This window comes from Argentina silus, assembly GCF_951799395.1.
Source record: "Argentina silus genome assembly, chromosome: 2".
Classification (NCBI taxonomy): Eukaryota; Metazoa; Chordata; class Actinopteri; order Argentiniformes; family Argentinidae; genus Argentina; species Argentina silus.
Genome location: NC_139656.1, coordinates 20,189,470 through 20,204,001, shown reverse-complemented (window position 1 = coordinate 20,204,001; position 14,532 = coordinate 20,189,470). Strand labels below are relative to the sequence as shown.

Sequence of the window (14,532 nt, the reverse complement as noted above, 5' to 3'; positions counted from 1 at the left end):
TCAATAAAAACAAATCTAAAAATCTAAAGTAGACTAGACATAAATGGGATTAGATTTCTGTATTTGTAAGATGTTTTAGAGACATCAGAATGAATGGGACCTGGCGATACAACAAAAATGTAGGGAATATGGCTATGGTACATTTTGAGTAAACTATGCCTTTAAAGTGTCACCTTAGTCAAAATAACCAATAGGATTTTTGGACTGAGGCAAATATGTTTTTAACCAATGCAATGAAATACCTGCAACTCATAAGTTGGAGGATATTCACTTGATTGACACTCTGATCAGGGATGCAAGGATCAGCTGGATTCAGATGTGTCTCAGGAGTTCAGATACATTGCCACTCCTAAACATAAAAGCCTACTACGCACTACAACAAAACACAGCAGGCCCATCATCTTCCAGTAAAAGTGAACATTCAGCATCAGCGACATCCCTCCCTAACCCCAACAATTGCCATGACCCGCATAGTTTATTATCAGGGAAAAGAGTGATGATGGTATTTTGTTGTTGCAGAAAGAATGGTAAACACCTGAAATAAAAAACATAAATGATACAGATCGGATGTACCTAAATGTCCGACATACACATGCATAATCATACTTTTAACTGAAGAAATGTAGCTTTAGTTAGATGGTAATGCTCCTGTTTTCATCCGTATAACCACCCCTACAAAGTTGCAATGGACTATTCCAGTCAGACATGTCACGATCGTTGCTTGGAGAGAGGAGAAGCGAGGTGGGAGAGGCATACACAGCCTGCCATTGCAGTTTTACTGCTTTGGATTTACGGAGCAAGTGAATACCTACATTTTTTTTTTCAAACGTTTCAACCAACGTGTACTAAAGAAAAACACAACAAAACAACTTGTATTGGACCATATTAAACGGAGTAATTTCCTGTGTCTAGGATAAAGTTTTATTGAGGGAAAACTACTGAAGATAATGAACTTTGGACTTTTCATACACAATTTCGTGTCATGTTTCTCGGCGTCCTGAAAAAATAAAATAACATTGCCCGGCGTGGCGGCAGCTGGGCGAAATTCAGAGGACGGAATTTTGCGCTTTGTTTTTAGTGATAATAATTACAGTAACTTGCTACTTTGGGAGCGGAGCAAGGGAATAAAATGTCCGCCAAAGCTACTTCTAACAAGGTAGGCTACAGCAGACGAAACACCAATCTAAAGTGTTACAGAGTGTGTCTTATTTTGCGCCAAATCCTTAATAAGTGTATTTACTCATCAGAGAAACGGGGAAGCATTGTCAGTAGCTTTTTTCAAATTTATTTTTTTATCTAGGCCTAGTTCAATGTATTCCCAGAATGTTCAATGTGTTCATGTGAGTGGTTGGAATCCAGCAATCAGCAGAATTCCTCAACTACATGTATGTAGCAGTTTACTATTATAAGATGATGGAGGTAGCCCAGGCCTATTCATCATCATGAATTATTTCAAAACATTTGAAGATAAACAAGATAACATGTTTGAGTGCAAGACGACATATGAGGCCGGGTTTGTGATAACTTTTATAGCCTAGCGACACATTGTCAGTGTTGCCCCTCAACAAATACCTGTTGATTCACTCACAAGGTAGCCTATTGGGAATGACCATTTATTCGTCCAATTCTGACCTGTAAATCCAATTTTTGAATTGGTCAAGACAGCGTTAAGTGTGGGTGGCTGTAGCAAACTTTAATGTGAATAGGAGAGAATTGTCAGCATCATCATGCACTGCACCATTGTAACCGCGAATGAGTCGTCAGCGTGTCTCAATTGTTTCATCCGAAATGCAGCAAAACGATCTATTACAGCAATAATACTTAGCCCTGCGTCACTCACTAAGCAATCCGTGTTGTGTGTACAGAGCCTTTGCAGATTTTCGAGTGAACTGGGTCAGTCTTTTAGGCTGCTGGGCATGAGCGCGTCTCAATTATGTGTTACAGACTGCGTACTGCCAATATTAAAGTGGATGTAAATACAATTTGAGGATAGACCTATATATGTTTCGACGTTGATCAATCGACTTCTCTAATCTGTTTCAGTCCAGTCTGGTGTGAGGTGTGGTTTGGAGTGCTCCAGCATTATATTTAGGGAGTGGTTGGAAATAGGTTAGTCCGCACAATTACAATACACATTATTTTCAAAGTCGAGAGTGACTTTGAAAACATGCTGCACTGTGTGACAACCGAAGAATGTGTAAAGTTACAGTGACGATATTCTGGTTTGGTCAGTTCTTCGAGTTCAGGCGAAACCTTTCCACCTTTCCAGATGATGTCATCATGCTAGTTTGTGTGTGGTGACAACTTTGTGCCAATAGTACAGTGAGTTATTAGATGAATAGACAGAAACAAGGCATAGATTAGAAGAGGAACATTTCATTCAAGTCTAATTTTCACGGTCCTTTGAGTGCAGGGGACACAACATGGCCTAAATTAAACTAACTTTTAGTTTGATGAATTGTGTTTTGTGTATAAAGTAGGCTGTCCATTCTCATACAGTGCTATTGCCTCAAGTCATGCCTCATGCATGCATGTTTGCCCACTTTTGTTTGCAATTGGACAGACGGACCATTTGTTCAGAATTACAACTGACAGTCTTACTTACTTGCTTTTAACAACATACATGTCTGTTTTATTTTATTAATATATTTCTTTTTTTTCATCTTGTTTTGATAAATTAGCCTTTTGGTGCATTCGGCTGTCACTGTCTGTCCAATTTGTTTAAATACATTTCTGCATGGTTTATTGCATTTATTTTCATTATAGGATAAAGACAGGTCTGTTGATCTGCCCTTACCTTCCATTGAGTTAGGGACTGTTATTTAACGATCACTGCTTGATTATGGAATAGCTCTTCATGCCCATGCCCCTAACTCGGCTCACATAATTTTCATTCATAGGCAAACAATGCATGCAATCTCTGTTAAATGGGTAATGTCATGTTCTGTAAAACATATTACTTGAATTTGGCTGTCCCAGCCCATGTAGGCCTGTACTACTCCTACCTAAGGAGTTTGACCACACACATTCCAGTGGTGCAAGTCATATTGTGATTAAGGATTCTGTCAGCAATAGAAACGTAGTGGGAGTGTGGTTGTATCAATACAACAGATGCAGAGAATGAGTAAAAGGGTGTTTCACGGGTGTGTAGCCTGGTGCTGCCTGGGAGAGTCAAGTGGTCAGCACATTGACCTACTACTGGTCACTCAGAGGTTAACAATGCTGTTATCAAACCCTACAGGTTCATGTCACAAGGTATTTGATATCATTGATATGGAGTTGTACAGAATGTATGTTGATAAGCATACAAAATGTCCACGTTGGAAATTATATAGTAATATTTCAGGATGATAGTTGAATCATTATGTACTGTATGTTCCCTGTCTTGGAGGAGGTGTGCAGGCTATTACGTGAGCAGGGGATCAGACGAGATCACTCTATTCAGAAGTATCGCCGTAGTAGTGCTGCTTTAGCACCACGGAGGAGTAGATGTTGGGTGCCAACATTTCGAAATCTTTGTGAAACCACATTAATCCGGTGGATGCAGCTTGCATGAAAATCAAGACATTACACTACATTTAATACTGTCCTCATTCCTCCCTGATATTTTGCTGCTTACCCTGCTAAATACAACACAAGAAAAACAATATTTATTGTCTCAACACTTGCTCTAAAAATAAGGTCCAGTCTTGTGTTTTCAGGCAAATGAGTGAAATTAGTGAAAGGCTTGCAGTGTGTGCTCTTGTCCTTCTCTCGTGTGGCTGGAGAGGTTATGTTAATTAGGAAGAGTCCCTGTGGCTTTACAGAGGGCTCAGAATGTTTTCTGTTCTCCTTTGATGATTATACATCTCTCATTTACATCAGTGATGGAAGGAAATGCAATTAGGCTTCTCTATGCCAGAGATAGGTGGTGTTTTTGTTCTCCTCTATCGCTGGTTGCGTTCAAAAGCATAGGGAGAGTGGTGCTGAAATTAATTAGAAGTAGAGCTGAACCTTTCATGGAGAGGAGGCCTGGGCTCCTGGTGCAGTTGAGAGGAGCAGCCCTGGGCTCCTGGTGCAGTTGAGAGGAGCAACACTGGGCTCCTGGTGCAGCAGAGAGGAGCAGCCCTGGGCTCCTGGTGCAGTTGAGAGGAGCAGCACTGGGCTCCTGGTGCAGCTGAGAGGAGCAGCTCTCTGCTCCTTGTGCAGCTGAGGGGAGCAGCCCTGGGCTTGTGGTGCAGCTGGGCACTTAGAATTTTGGCCAGACAAAGTGTTCTAAAACAGTGCTGCTTCATATCATGTCCTGGCACATGACCATCCCTCATACAGTACATGCTCCACTGTTTTATCACCATTTATCTTGATGGGAATACTACAATGTACTTACTTTAGTATAATTATCTCCTCTCTGCGTTAGTAATGCTTTACATGAGCTAAGTCTCAAAGTATTCATGATAGATACATGCGTACATGTCAACAACAGTTACTTAGAGCCCTATTAAAGCCATTCTGTATATAATTCTTAAGTTTGACACACCATCAAGCAAACAATAGGGTTAATCATAGGGTGATAAAACAGTTGCACATTTCAAATTGATTGAATTATGAAATACGTATTAACATTACAAAGCTTGTGTGACACAAAAATGAGTTTGTCTCTTTTTTTCCCCCAGTTAAATACTTGATACTATGTAGAGTTGAATGATATCTAAAAGCTCACAGCGAGTGGATGTTCCTAGGCACAGCTAAGGCTTGATTTACCCCGTCACTTCTGGTGTACATGGGAAGATCCTGTGTATTTCCTCTGGGGTGTGGCTCTTCCCCTCTTTCTCTCCCTACCCCCTTTTCTTATACTACAGAGAACATCATTAAGATGTCCCCAACTGACACTGTGCCCAGACTCCCCTTCCAGGGGACCTGACCACTGCCCTTGTTTTGAAAAGCAGCTGAATGCTGTGGACTTACGGTAACCTTCAAGTTTATCCCTCTGGGAATGACGAGTGGACTGTCCAATGCCATCTTCAACTTCTCCGTGACTGTGTGTCCATGTGAGGCAACATCTCTGCCACGGGTCTTACATTTGCTAGAGCACCAACCTCACTTCAGATTAAATGGGTCAAAGTGGATGGGACACTGGTTTGAATGCACACTTTTTCCACTTTTAGAGAAGCACTGCATGCATAGATTAAAATAAAATGCTCTTAAAAATGAGCATTAATGGTCAGTCTCCAATCTGTTTAAAAGTCCCGTTGAGTTTCAAAAACATGAAGAAAGTGTGCTGCCCTCTCATTGTTGTCATGGAGCTCCTGAAATAGCAGTGATAAGAAGTCGAGGGAAATCAATAGATTTTTGTTGTATTTAGGTTAGGTTTCACTGATACAGCATTTGACCTGCCTTTAACTCCAGAAGGAATGTAAAGACTGATATACACACAGCACACCCGGCAGGTAGACAGAGAGTAAAAGAGAATGAGTGAAACAGCCCAGTGAGGAGAGTGGAAGCAGTGGCTATAATCTGAATCACATGGAGGGTCTTAAAAAAAAAAAGACCTCTTCTCTCACCCATAATCATAGCATTACATCTGGGACAGGTGTGCTTTTTCACTGTACATGTGTACCAGAGCTATTCTCCAGAAGGAGTTACTTACCGTATGTTTATTTGAGATGCCAAATAGGCTGTAGTAGTGAAGGGAGAGCTTACTTGCTAAATCTAAGTAGGTCAAAAGGACAACACAGAACTGTAGAGTTCAAGTGTGCAGGGTGGACTGACATTTAATGTTCTTGTAATAGTAGTAGGAGATATCTATAGTGTGTTGTAAAAAAGAGCCCATACTTTGTGTCATTGTCTCAGGTACACTCTCCCTGCCCACTCGCTGTGTAAGGTCCTGCTGCTGTGCTGCGAGTGTGTTGGGCCACAGCATTATTATTAGTGAGTTGTGGTGTGTAGTATGTGTGTAAGCTGGCAGGATAATCACAGGGATCATGAATGGCGGAAGGGGATGGGGCAGCTGGCTAGAGAGACAGAGAGAGACAGACAAGCAGTGCACACAGGGAGGTCTCTTCTAGGTGAGTCATTAGGTTGATAGTGATCATGGGCAGCCAGACTGGTGCCTGCTCCCTGGACTGGAGCTGCAGGAGGCCATGCCTATGCCAGCACCACGCTCCCCATCACTTCCATTTCACTTCCATCACTTCAGGAACTCAACTGAAATTCCAATGCCAGAAAAGAATAGAAGAGGCTGTTATCTTCATTGAAAATTCTTGACTTGGAATGGCAATGAACTTCCTTTATAGACAGAATTTAAATTGAATAGACCCCAAACCTGGCTAACATCCCTGAGGAAACAACTGGGATTTGTGTCTATATCTATCTATATCGATGTGTTTGCTTTCACATCCCTCCCTGCTTCCATCCAGACCATCCATCCTTGTTGGCAGGTCAGGTCTCTGTAAGGGTACAGCATCACAACCACAAGGGATTTGACATGGGCTCTGTGCTGCTTGGTGTTTGGAATAGACTCACCCCAAGGCTTGTCTCACGTCTTCTCACTTGTTTAGAGAATAATTGTGTGTTTGTTATGATGTAGAGTTATTCACCACCTGCATTGCTAAAACCCTCTTGCAGGTCCACCCAGTTTTTGCCATAGTTGTTTGTCTTTCTGTACAAAGGTTATGCATCATATATTATTATGCCCCTGAAATAATGATGTTTAGCCAGCAGAATGTATTAATGGTCATACATGAATATAGTAGTTAATATTGTCACAGTTTCCTGATACATGTCTGCTCCTAAAGATGTCCTGTGTCTTGGCTGTCTTATTTGAATATGCCCTGATCCAGATCAGTCTCAGCTGCTGCAGCTGTATATCACTCTCTATTCCAGTGTCACTCTGCCTCCTCCACACTCTGAAGGTGTGTGTGTGTGTGTGTGTGTGTGTGTGTGTTCTTGTGGTTTGTGTACCCTTAAGCTACTCTGTCATGCTGCTCAATTCCTCTCTACCCTCCTCTGTCCCCTGTTATTGTGTGTTTCCTTTTCCCTCTTCCTATGTATAGTAATTTTAGGTTCAGCCTCTCTCACAGGGCAAATAGCTCATTACTGTGGTTCAACTATCGTGGTGAAATAGTTTTTCTCATGAGAACTGCCATTAACACAGCAAAGCCTAAGCTTGGTTTTTCTGCTCTGCAACTTGGCCCTCTGAGTTCCGCTAAATTGGAACTCCCTTTTCAAATGTTATATAATCAACAGAAGCGGTCAAATTAACCATTTTGGTTTACTGTGATTTCTTGGAAAGTCCCATTTTCAGAATCAGAATTCTTTTATTTGGCCAAGTATATTTGCACATACAGGAAATTGACTTGGTGATACAGTACTGTCTGCCATTTATGCATACCAGTGGGCCACCAACAAAAATGTAAACAATGGAGAAAATGCATTTTCACATGCAAATAGCACTTGATTTCTATGAAATATCTGTGGTGCTCAAGGAATGACATTCCATGAGAGCAGAATTACTATTCTTTAGAACATATTTGCAGCTATATCATTTGTTTACAAAGTCTCCTATGACAACAAAGACTGAAATCACTGGAAATCTTGCAGACTGTATCTTTAAGGTGTACTCTTCCAGTAATACAATTACAGTTAAGATCCTTGCTGTCTTTTTGTTTCCTCCAGTATCCTGTTTACACAATCTAAGACCTAAATTGTCCATAATGACCTGCAATACGTGCAGTTACGATAAGGAGTCAAACGAGGATTTCCTGCCACTGATTACACACACACACACACACACACACACACACACACACACACACACACACAACCCAGTTTGACAGACAAGAGTTTAAGATACTGAAATCATACTTAGTTCACAATGCCTCAATCAGCTTTTCCTGGTGAGTTGTGGTAATGATGGTGTACAATAGATGAAGACCCTCTCTCCTTATAATGGTATAGATGAAGACATTGTTGATATAGATTAAGACCTTGTTGATGTAGATGAAGAGTCTGCTTCCTCCACAGTGCTGTGTGGCTCTGCCTTCAGGGGATTTCAACTGGGTCTCTCTTGTAAATAGATGTTTTCTTTTTTTAAATCTAAATTGTATCATAAATACACCAGTACTTTGAATAGACATGCCCACTCTGCAAATTATGTCCATCTACTTATGGTAACCCAACTGTCAGACTGATCAGAACTCATTACGTTTTTGCTAGATGTTGTTATTATTAGTGTATTATCTTATTATGCATTTGGACCTCGTTAATGCAGGCATGTTTTCCTCTCTCTCTGGGATGTCGTAGTAATTGTGTAGTCTCTGCAGTGCTGGGAACATGGCTGCTCTAACAATAACTCATTAATTCAGTAGATGCCGAGGCCTGGCCCACAACATGCCCATTGTAATTGAGTGCTCGGAACACTTGGGAATTCCTTTGAGTGGGCTTGGCTTCTTGTTTTAGTGGGCGACGTGACCCTGAGTGTGTGGAGGCATCGCCCTGCTTGGTCTAAGCCACTGCTCTCTGGAGGCAAACATGACCAGGCTCAAGGACCTAGCCCTACTGGGAGGCCTGGTCCTGCTTGGTAGTGTGTCGAGGCCTGGTCCTGCTTGTAGGGATGCACCAATACCACTTTTTCATTGCCGATTCCATGTACTGAACTTTGAGTATCGGCCGATACCGAGTACCGATCCGATAAACGGCTATTTTTAGAAAATGTGAAATGCTTTTTCAAACAAGCAGTTTTACTGGTGTCTGTCTGAAGCGTGAAATAATTCCAGACTGCAGATATGGTTGTTATTGTTGTCACTGCTTGCCAGGAGGGCTGACCACTGTACTGGGGACAGGCGCCACTGCTCTCTGGAGGCAAACATGACCAGCCTCAAGGACCCCCTGCTGAATGCACCCTTTGTTTTACACATCACCATTGTGTGTGTGTGTGTGTGAGAGAGAGAGATTTTCCTGTTAATCCCAGCTGAAGAATTGTTATGTGGGAACATTTAGTTAGAGATCATGTTTGGCTTCAGCGCCATAATGTTTCCTAAGGACCCTATTTGGTGAGCAGCCACACTGCTACAATTAAACTCACTAACAGTGTTTGTGTGGGCCTCATGCGCCTCCCCTGCCCACTCACTATTTACTTGCAGGAGAGGTTTGTGACCAACCCTAGCCAGTTTTTATTAGTGTACTCTTGAAGTAATAAAAGCACCTCCCTTGCAGTGATACAAATCGACTGTGTGTGTGTGTGTGTGTGTGTGTGTGTGTGTGTGTGTGTGTGCGTGCGCACGTGCGTGCGCACGTGCGCGCTTGCCGCCGCCCCTCTGCGTGTTCTCATCCTGAGGTCAGTGTTTCCAGTGTTATCATAAAGAGCGAGAGAGAAAGAGGGAGAGAGAGTTTCAGAGGTGGAGAGCTGGGGAGCTGGACCTTGGCTGGTTATCTGCACATTCCTGGCCTGTGTAGTTGTGTGTGGGGGCTGATAGCTCTCTGGCCACTGATTGGGTGAATCCAGAGCTGCTTTAGGCTCCTGTGGCAAGGCCAGGTTCTCTGGATCTGGTTATCGTCCTGACCTTACTGCACTCTGCCATAGGGTGTGGGTGTGTGTGTGTGTGTGTGTGTGTGCATGTGTGTGGCTGGGTGCCTGTTTGCAGAACATACTAGACAGCAGCATATATATCTTTAGGCTACTGCTCTTTTGAGAGTGAAGTTGTGAACCACAGGTAAAAGCATGCTTTAGAGAGGCAGTGGCTCTGTGAGAGTTGAACCGTACAGCTGATATATACACGGTACAGAAATGACTGTGTGATAAATTTCTGTCCAACAGAAGTTAGTACTCCATGCCTGCCCACCCCCCCCCTCCCCCCACTACAACAGAGGACACTGTGGTTGAGAGGGAACAACTTTGCTGGTGGACTCACTGGGAACGAGTTCTGTGGTTCTGTCTCTATGGGTCACTGGGCATCTTCGCTGCACATGAGCGCTTTGAAACTGGCTAAGAGGAAATAATCCTCATTTTACAGGGGGGGGAGGGGATTAATGGGAGCAGGGCCAGGGACCACCTGATCAAGCTCTCTACACTACATGTGTTATACCCACATGGTGGCATGGCATTTTTTGCCCTTTGAGTATTGAGGAGTTGAGCTCTGTCTGTGAGGCCCTGTATGCTGCTGTTGTTTTGCGTGTGTGTCCTGCCTGTGTGCCCCCCCCCCCCCCCCCCCCCCCCCCCAGACACACACACACTAGCTCGGTCACTAGCTACTCATCAGCCCTGATGTGACGAGGATCAGTGAGCACAAGCTTAGAGCTGAGACAAGGCTGCAGTATATCCTCAACATCAAACACACAGCCGGAGCTAGCACACACTGGACATAAGGGGCTTCCCTGACCCAAATGAAGCCTTCTCCTGACTAGCAAGATCTGTCAATGGAAAATCTCCATTGAACATAGTGGTTTGTACAAGACTAGGCTTTATCTGTGTTTGGGAACTTTCCCTAAGAGCTTCTCATGTTCATTGTCTTCTGACAGGTGGTGTCACTCTTACGCAACACTAGTCACTCGATGAACCTGTATCGTAAGATGTGGAACTCATCTTTAGAAATCAAGAGACATCTTTAGATTAAAAAAAAAAAATCTGCGATAGAAGTATGATGAAGTTCTGATTGTTCCTTTGTGGTATTACTGCATCCTCCCTCCTCTTGCACTCTACTCTCTACTGACCAAACCGTTAGCTACTGTGTTATATGCATTGGTTAGTTGGCACAGTGGGCACACATCTGTTTTGTTCCATAAGAAATGCGAGTCAGCTGACTGGTTGGACTCAACAATCTCGTTTGTGTACCGTAATTATGAAACTACTGCACCTTGAAGCAAAACATTCCATACTCATAAGATCATCAAATTACAAACAGTATTGTTATAGTTGAGATAAGTCGACATGACGAGTTAAAGGATGACGTGACTGCATATTTTAGCCGGGCTTCTTTTCATTCACAAATTCTGAGACGGATCAGTGTGGGTGGTGACAGCCTGTGAAGGTCATGGATCCTCATACATATGTGTGGTGTTTGTGTCTGTGTCTGTCTGTCTGTCTGTCTCTCTGTCTCTCTGTGGTACCCGTTACAGTTGCTAGTCTTTTCCAGTTCATCCCAGCCTTTGTGAGACAGCATGGACTTCATAGTGAAACATGGTAGAGATTAACTTTTTAATCCAAATGCCAGGATTATAGGTTTTGTATTTTATTCCCTCGACTATTAACATCAGACTATTAGTGTGTTATGTCTCCCATGAGAACACTGATGATGACTGGGGACAGAAAGAGGTCTCAGGGTATGAGTGAGTGCTCATTGAAATTAACTGACTCCAGCAGGTTTGAGTGTGTCAGCAGATTGCCACTGAGGCACTGCATCATCTGCCTGCTGGCTGGCTAGCTGTCCTCTCCCATCACAGCCTCGGGGAGCTAGGGCTTCCATCAGCTTGCTCTTTAGTAGGTACAGCTGTATTCGACTCCTGCTTCACCCACAAGGTTTGAACAGTGACTTTTGTGTGTGTGTGTGTGTGTGGTTACATATGTCATAGAGTACAGTACATATTTATTTGGGAACTTAACAGAACGTGTATCTAACAGCTCTGCGATAGCGTGAGTGTGTGTGCTTATGTGTGCATGCCCCTCAGCCAGACCGTGTGTGTGTGTGTGTGTGTGTGTGTGTGTCACAGGGCAGGAGGATGCAGCTGCATTCTTGGCCCTCCTTCCTCTGGGATCCAGCTAGAGGACAGATAAGGTTGCCATGGTTGCTCTTACCAGGGTGACGTCAGAGGGGAAAGCTGCTGGTCCACGCTGCTGTGGGTGTTGCTCGTCCGTTATTAGCTGCTGTGGGTGTTGCTCGTCTCTGATTGGATGATGCTTGCCTCCTCCATTGTAACATTTGAAAGCCAGTGCTATCAGCTGGGAGGGCATCTCCTCTGCTACATTCAAAACGGGCACTGGCTATTATTAGACTGATTGTCAAGAATCGCTTAAACGGATTAAGCATTTTTCTATACAGTATTGTTTTTTCTCAATTTTGTTCAGGTATTGTTGTGAATATTGTTGGCGCAAGATTATGAGAAATGGCAGGTTATTTTAATTTGGTTGGGAAAAACATTTTTCTCTGCTCCTGAATAGATAAGAACCCCATACCGTAAGAGTGTTTTAGATAGACCAGTGGACAGGGGAGAGTAGTTCAGTGGACTTGGACTAGCAGGAGCTGTCTCAGGGTGTATATCATGACATATTTGGTTGTCTTTCCTCTATCCCTTGTATCCTCTCTCCTTCTCAGAAAGCAGAGGATATCTTAGAGGAGGAACCTTAGATCTTCTCCTCCAATGTGTTTCCAAGGAAGCAAGTAAAGAGTATGCAAGGAGGACAGACTATTGGGACGCACCTCTCTCCTCAAGAGTCTCTCTTGTCCCCGGGCTTGGCTCATAGCAAGTTGTTGTTTGTAGAATCGGCCACCTATCTTTCTCTCAAACATTGTTTTTGTATTTTAATGAAGGAACATGAAGCTTTAGGCTAGACTTAAGTGTCTCTCAGATTGGATCTTCAGAGAGCCCAGTAATTCCACTGTGGTCACTCCACTCACTCCATTTCTAACGTCTCTGTGCTGTCTGGAAATGCCCTCTTGCTTCTGTCATTCTCAAACTGTGTTGGTATCGCACATTTTGTACAAGACATGCTCTAGACAGGGAAAATAAATAAAACCAAGGAGTGATAAACAAAAACAAAGAGTGGTAATACTCTGGTGTGTTTTCACATATGGTTTGAGACAGAGAGAGAGACAGACAGACAGAGACAGACAGATTCAGCTAAAGCACTAACAGTCCACTGTTAAAGGGTTGAGGTTTTTGTGCCTGTGTGTGTGTCTGTAGTACATGCTCATTGCTATTTGAGAGTGTGTTTACAACAGGGCCTGTGTTGAACAGCGCCCAGGGATCTGACAGATTGTCCCAAAACAATTACCTAGTGTGATAATTTGACCTTCGTATAGTTCAAGAAAAACACAGTGAAAGAAATAATCCCCCTGACATTTTAGAGCAGATATATGTTAGAGACCGCATGGTTTAATTTTGGCTCATAGAACATCTGGAGCACTATTACAGTAAGGTGTGTGCGCATGCGCGTGTGTGTGAGTGACGCGTACACGTGTGCGGCTGTTTTGATAGTGACCTAGAGGATTTCCCCGAAAGGGAAGTGCCATTGTGCCATTGAAAGGAAGTGAGCTCTTTATCTGTCATTGAATACAAAATCACTGCAATAAGAAGGGAGGCTGTTGTTTCAAACACCCTGAAGTATCGTTGCTCTAGACTTCAGTTCCATTTAGACAAAGCATCAATAAATGAGTGCATTATTAAAGCCCACTCAGGGACACCAACAATTGAGCAAATACATTTTCACGTGCAAATAGCACTTGATCTCTGACTTATCTGTCGTGCTCTCAACCAATGGCATTCCATAAGAGCAGCATTACATATTTTTAAACATGAATTGACGCTATACATAATTTGTTAACATGACAAGAAAAATCTAACCGGAGTAATGGCCTTGTTGTTCTGGTTATGATAAGGTGAGTCAGTTCATCATAATCAAGCGGTATTAAATAGATGTTTTGCTATTTTTGGGCTGCTTAGATGACATTCATTTTCTAATGTGTTTGGCAGCCAACATGTCACATCTGACAGACTGGTTGCTGGGCAGTTTTATTTTCCCTGTGATTTGGCTCAGAATGAGTGGCTCGACGTAGCCTAGGCCTATATCTGTACACTGCATATCCTAGCCCTCCGTTGTCTCTGTGATCTGTTTATCAGACTAACACAATGCACCCTCTTCCTGTGATCAGTCTTACATGGACAGCTACCAAAAAAATACCTGTACCTAATCATATTTGTCCTATATGGCTGATATGGGTCCTGTATAACTGTTTATGGTCTGAGTGTGTCAGGTGCAGCTGGTGTTGTGAAGAGCACTGCTTTTGGCTTGTATTGTGAAGTAGTGCAGATGGGAAGGATAAGAAAGATCCCAACCACTCAGGGAGAGAGAGAAGAGTGGGGAAGACACCACTATGGGATGGAGCAGAACTGAGGTGTGTGTGTGATATCCTGGGAGCATGATAGACAGACAGACTCAACAGAGAGCAGCAGTGAGTTTTTGTAATGAGGAGCTGGTACAGTACACACTGTCCACTCCTACTGTATTCAGTCCAACTCTACAGCCTACCTAGAGCATTGAAATTACTTTGTCTTCAAATAGGCTACTATGTATTAGCCTGGCTATATAGCCATTGAATATGTAGTCTAAAGTTTATACTGCATGCTGGCTCATGTACACTATAATAATTGTATGGTGTTTTTTTACCTGGTTCATTTGTGTTCTTGGGTGTTGTGAAGCTGATGAGGTACGTTTGCAAGGAGTTCTCTTCACTCAGTCTAGGGTGTTTTCTCTGAAAGTTGAAGCTGTTCCTTGCTAACAGGAAGGGGACTTCCTCTGGGTTAATCCTACCGTTGGTTGCTTCCTGCCCTAAACAATCAGAG

General features: G+C 43.0%; 1 protein-coding gene across 7 annotated transcripts in view; it reads left to right on the top strand.

The window, feature by feature from the left end:
• Positions 1-755: 755 nt before the first annotated feature.
• tjp1a (tight junction protein 1a) overlaps positions 756-14,532 on the top strand; it is a 48,705-nt gene continuing 34,928 nt past the window's right edge. For all 7 annotated transcript variants that reach the window (XM_083664968.1, XM_083664965.1, XM_083664966.1 and 4 more), the window contains exon 1: positions 756-1,156. In XM_083664968.1, coding sequence (XP_083521094.1) covers positions 1,130-1,156 — 27 coding nt within the window. In that variant the 5' untranslated portion in view covers positions 756-1,129. The remainder of the gene's footprint in view (positions 1,157-14,532) is intronic.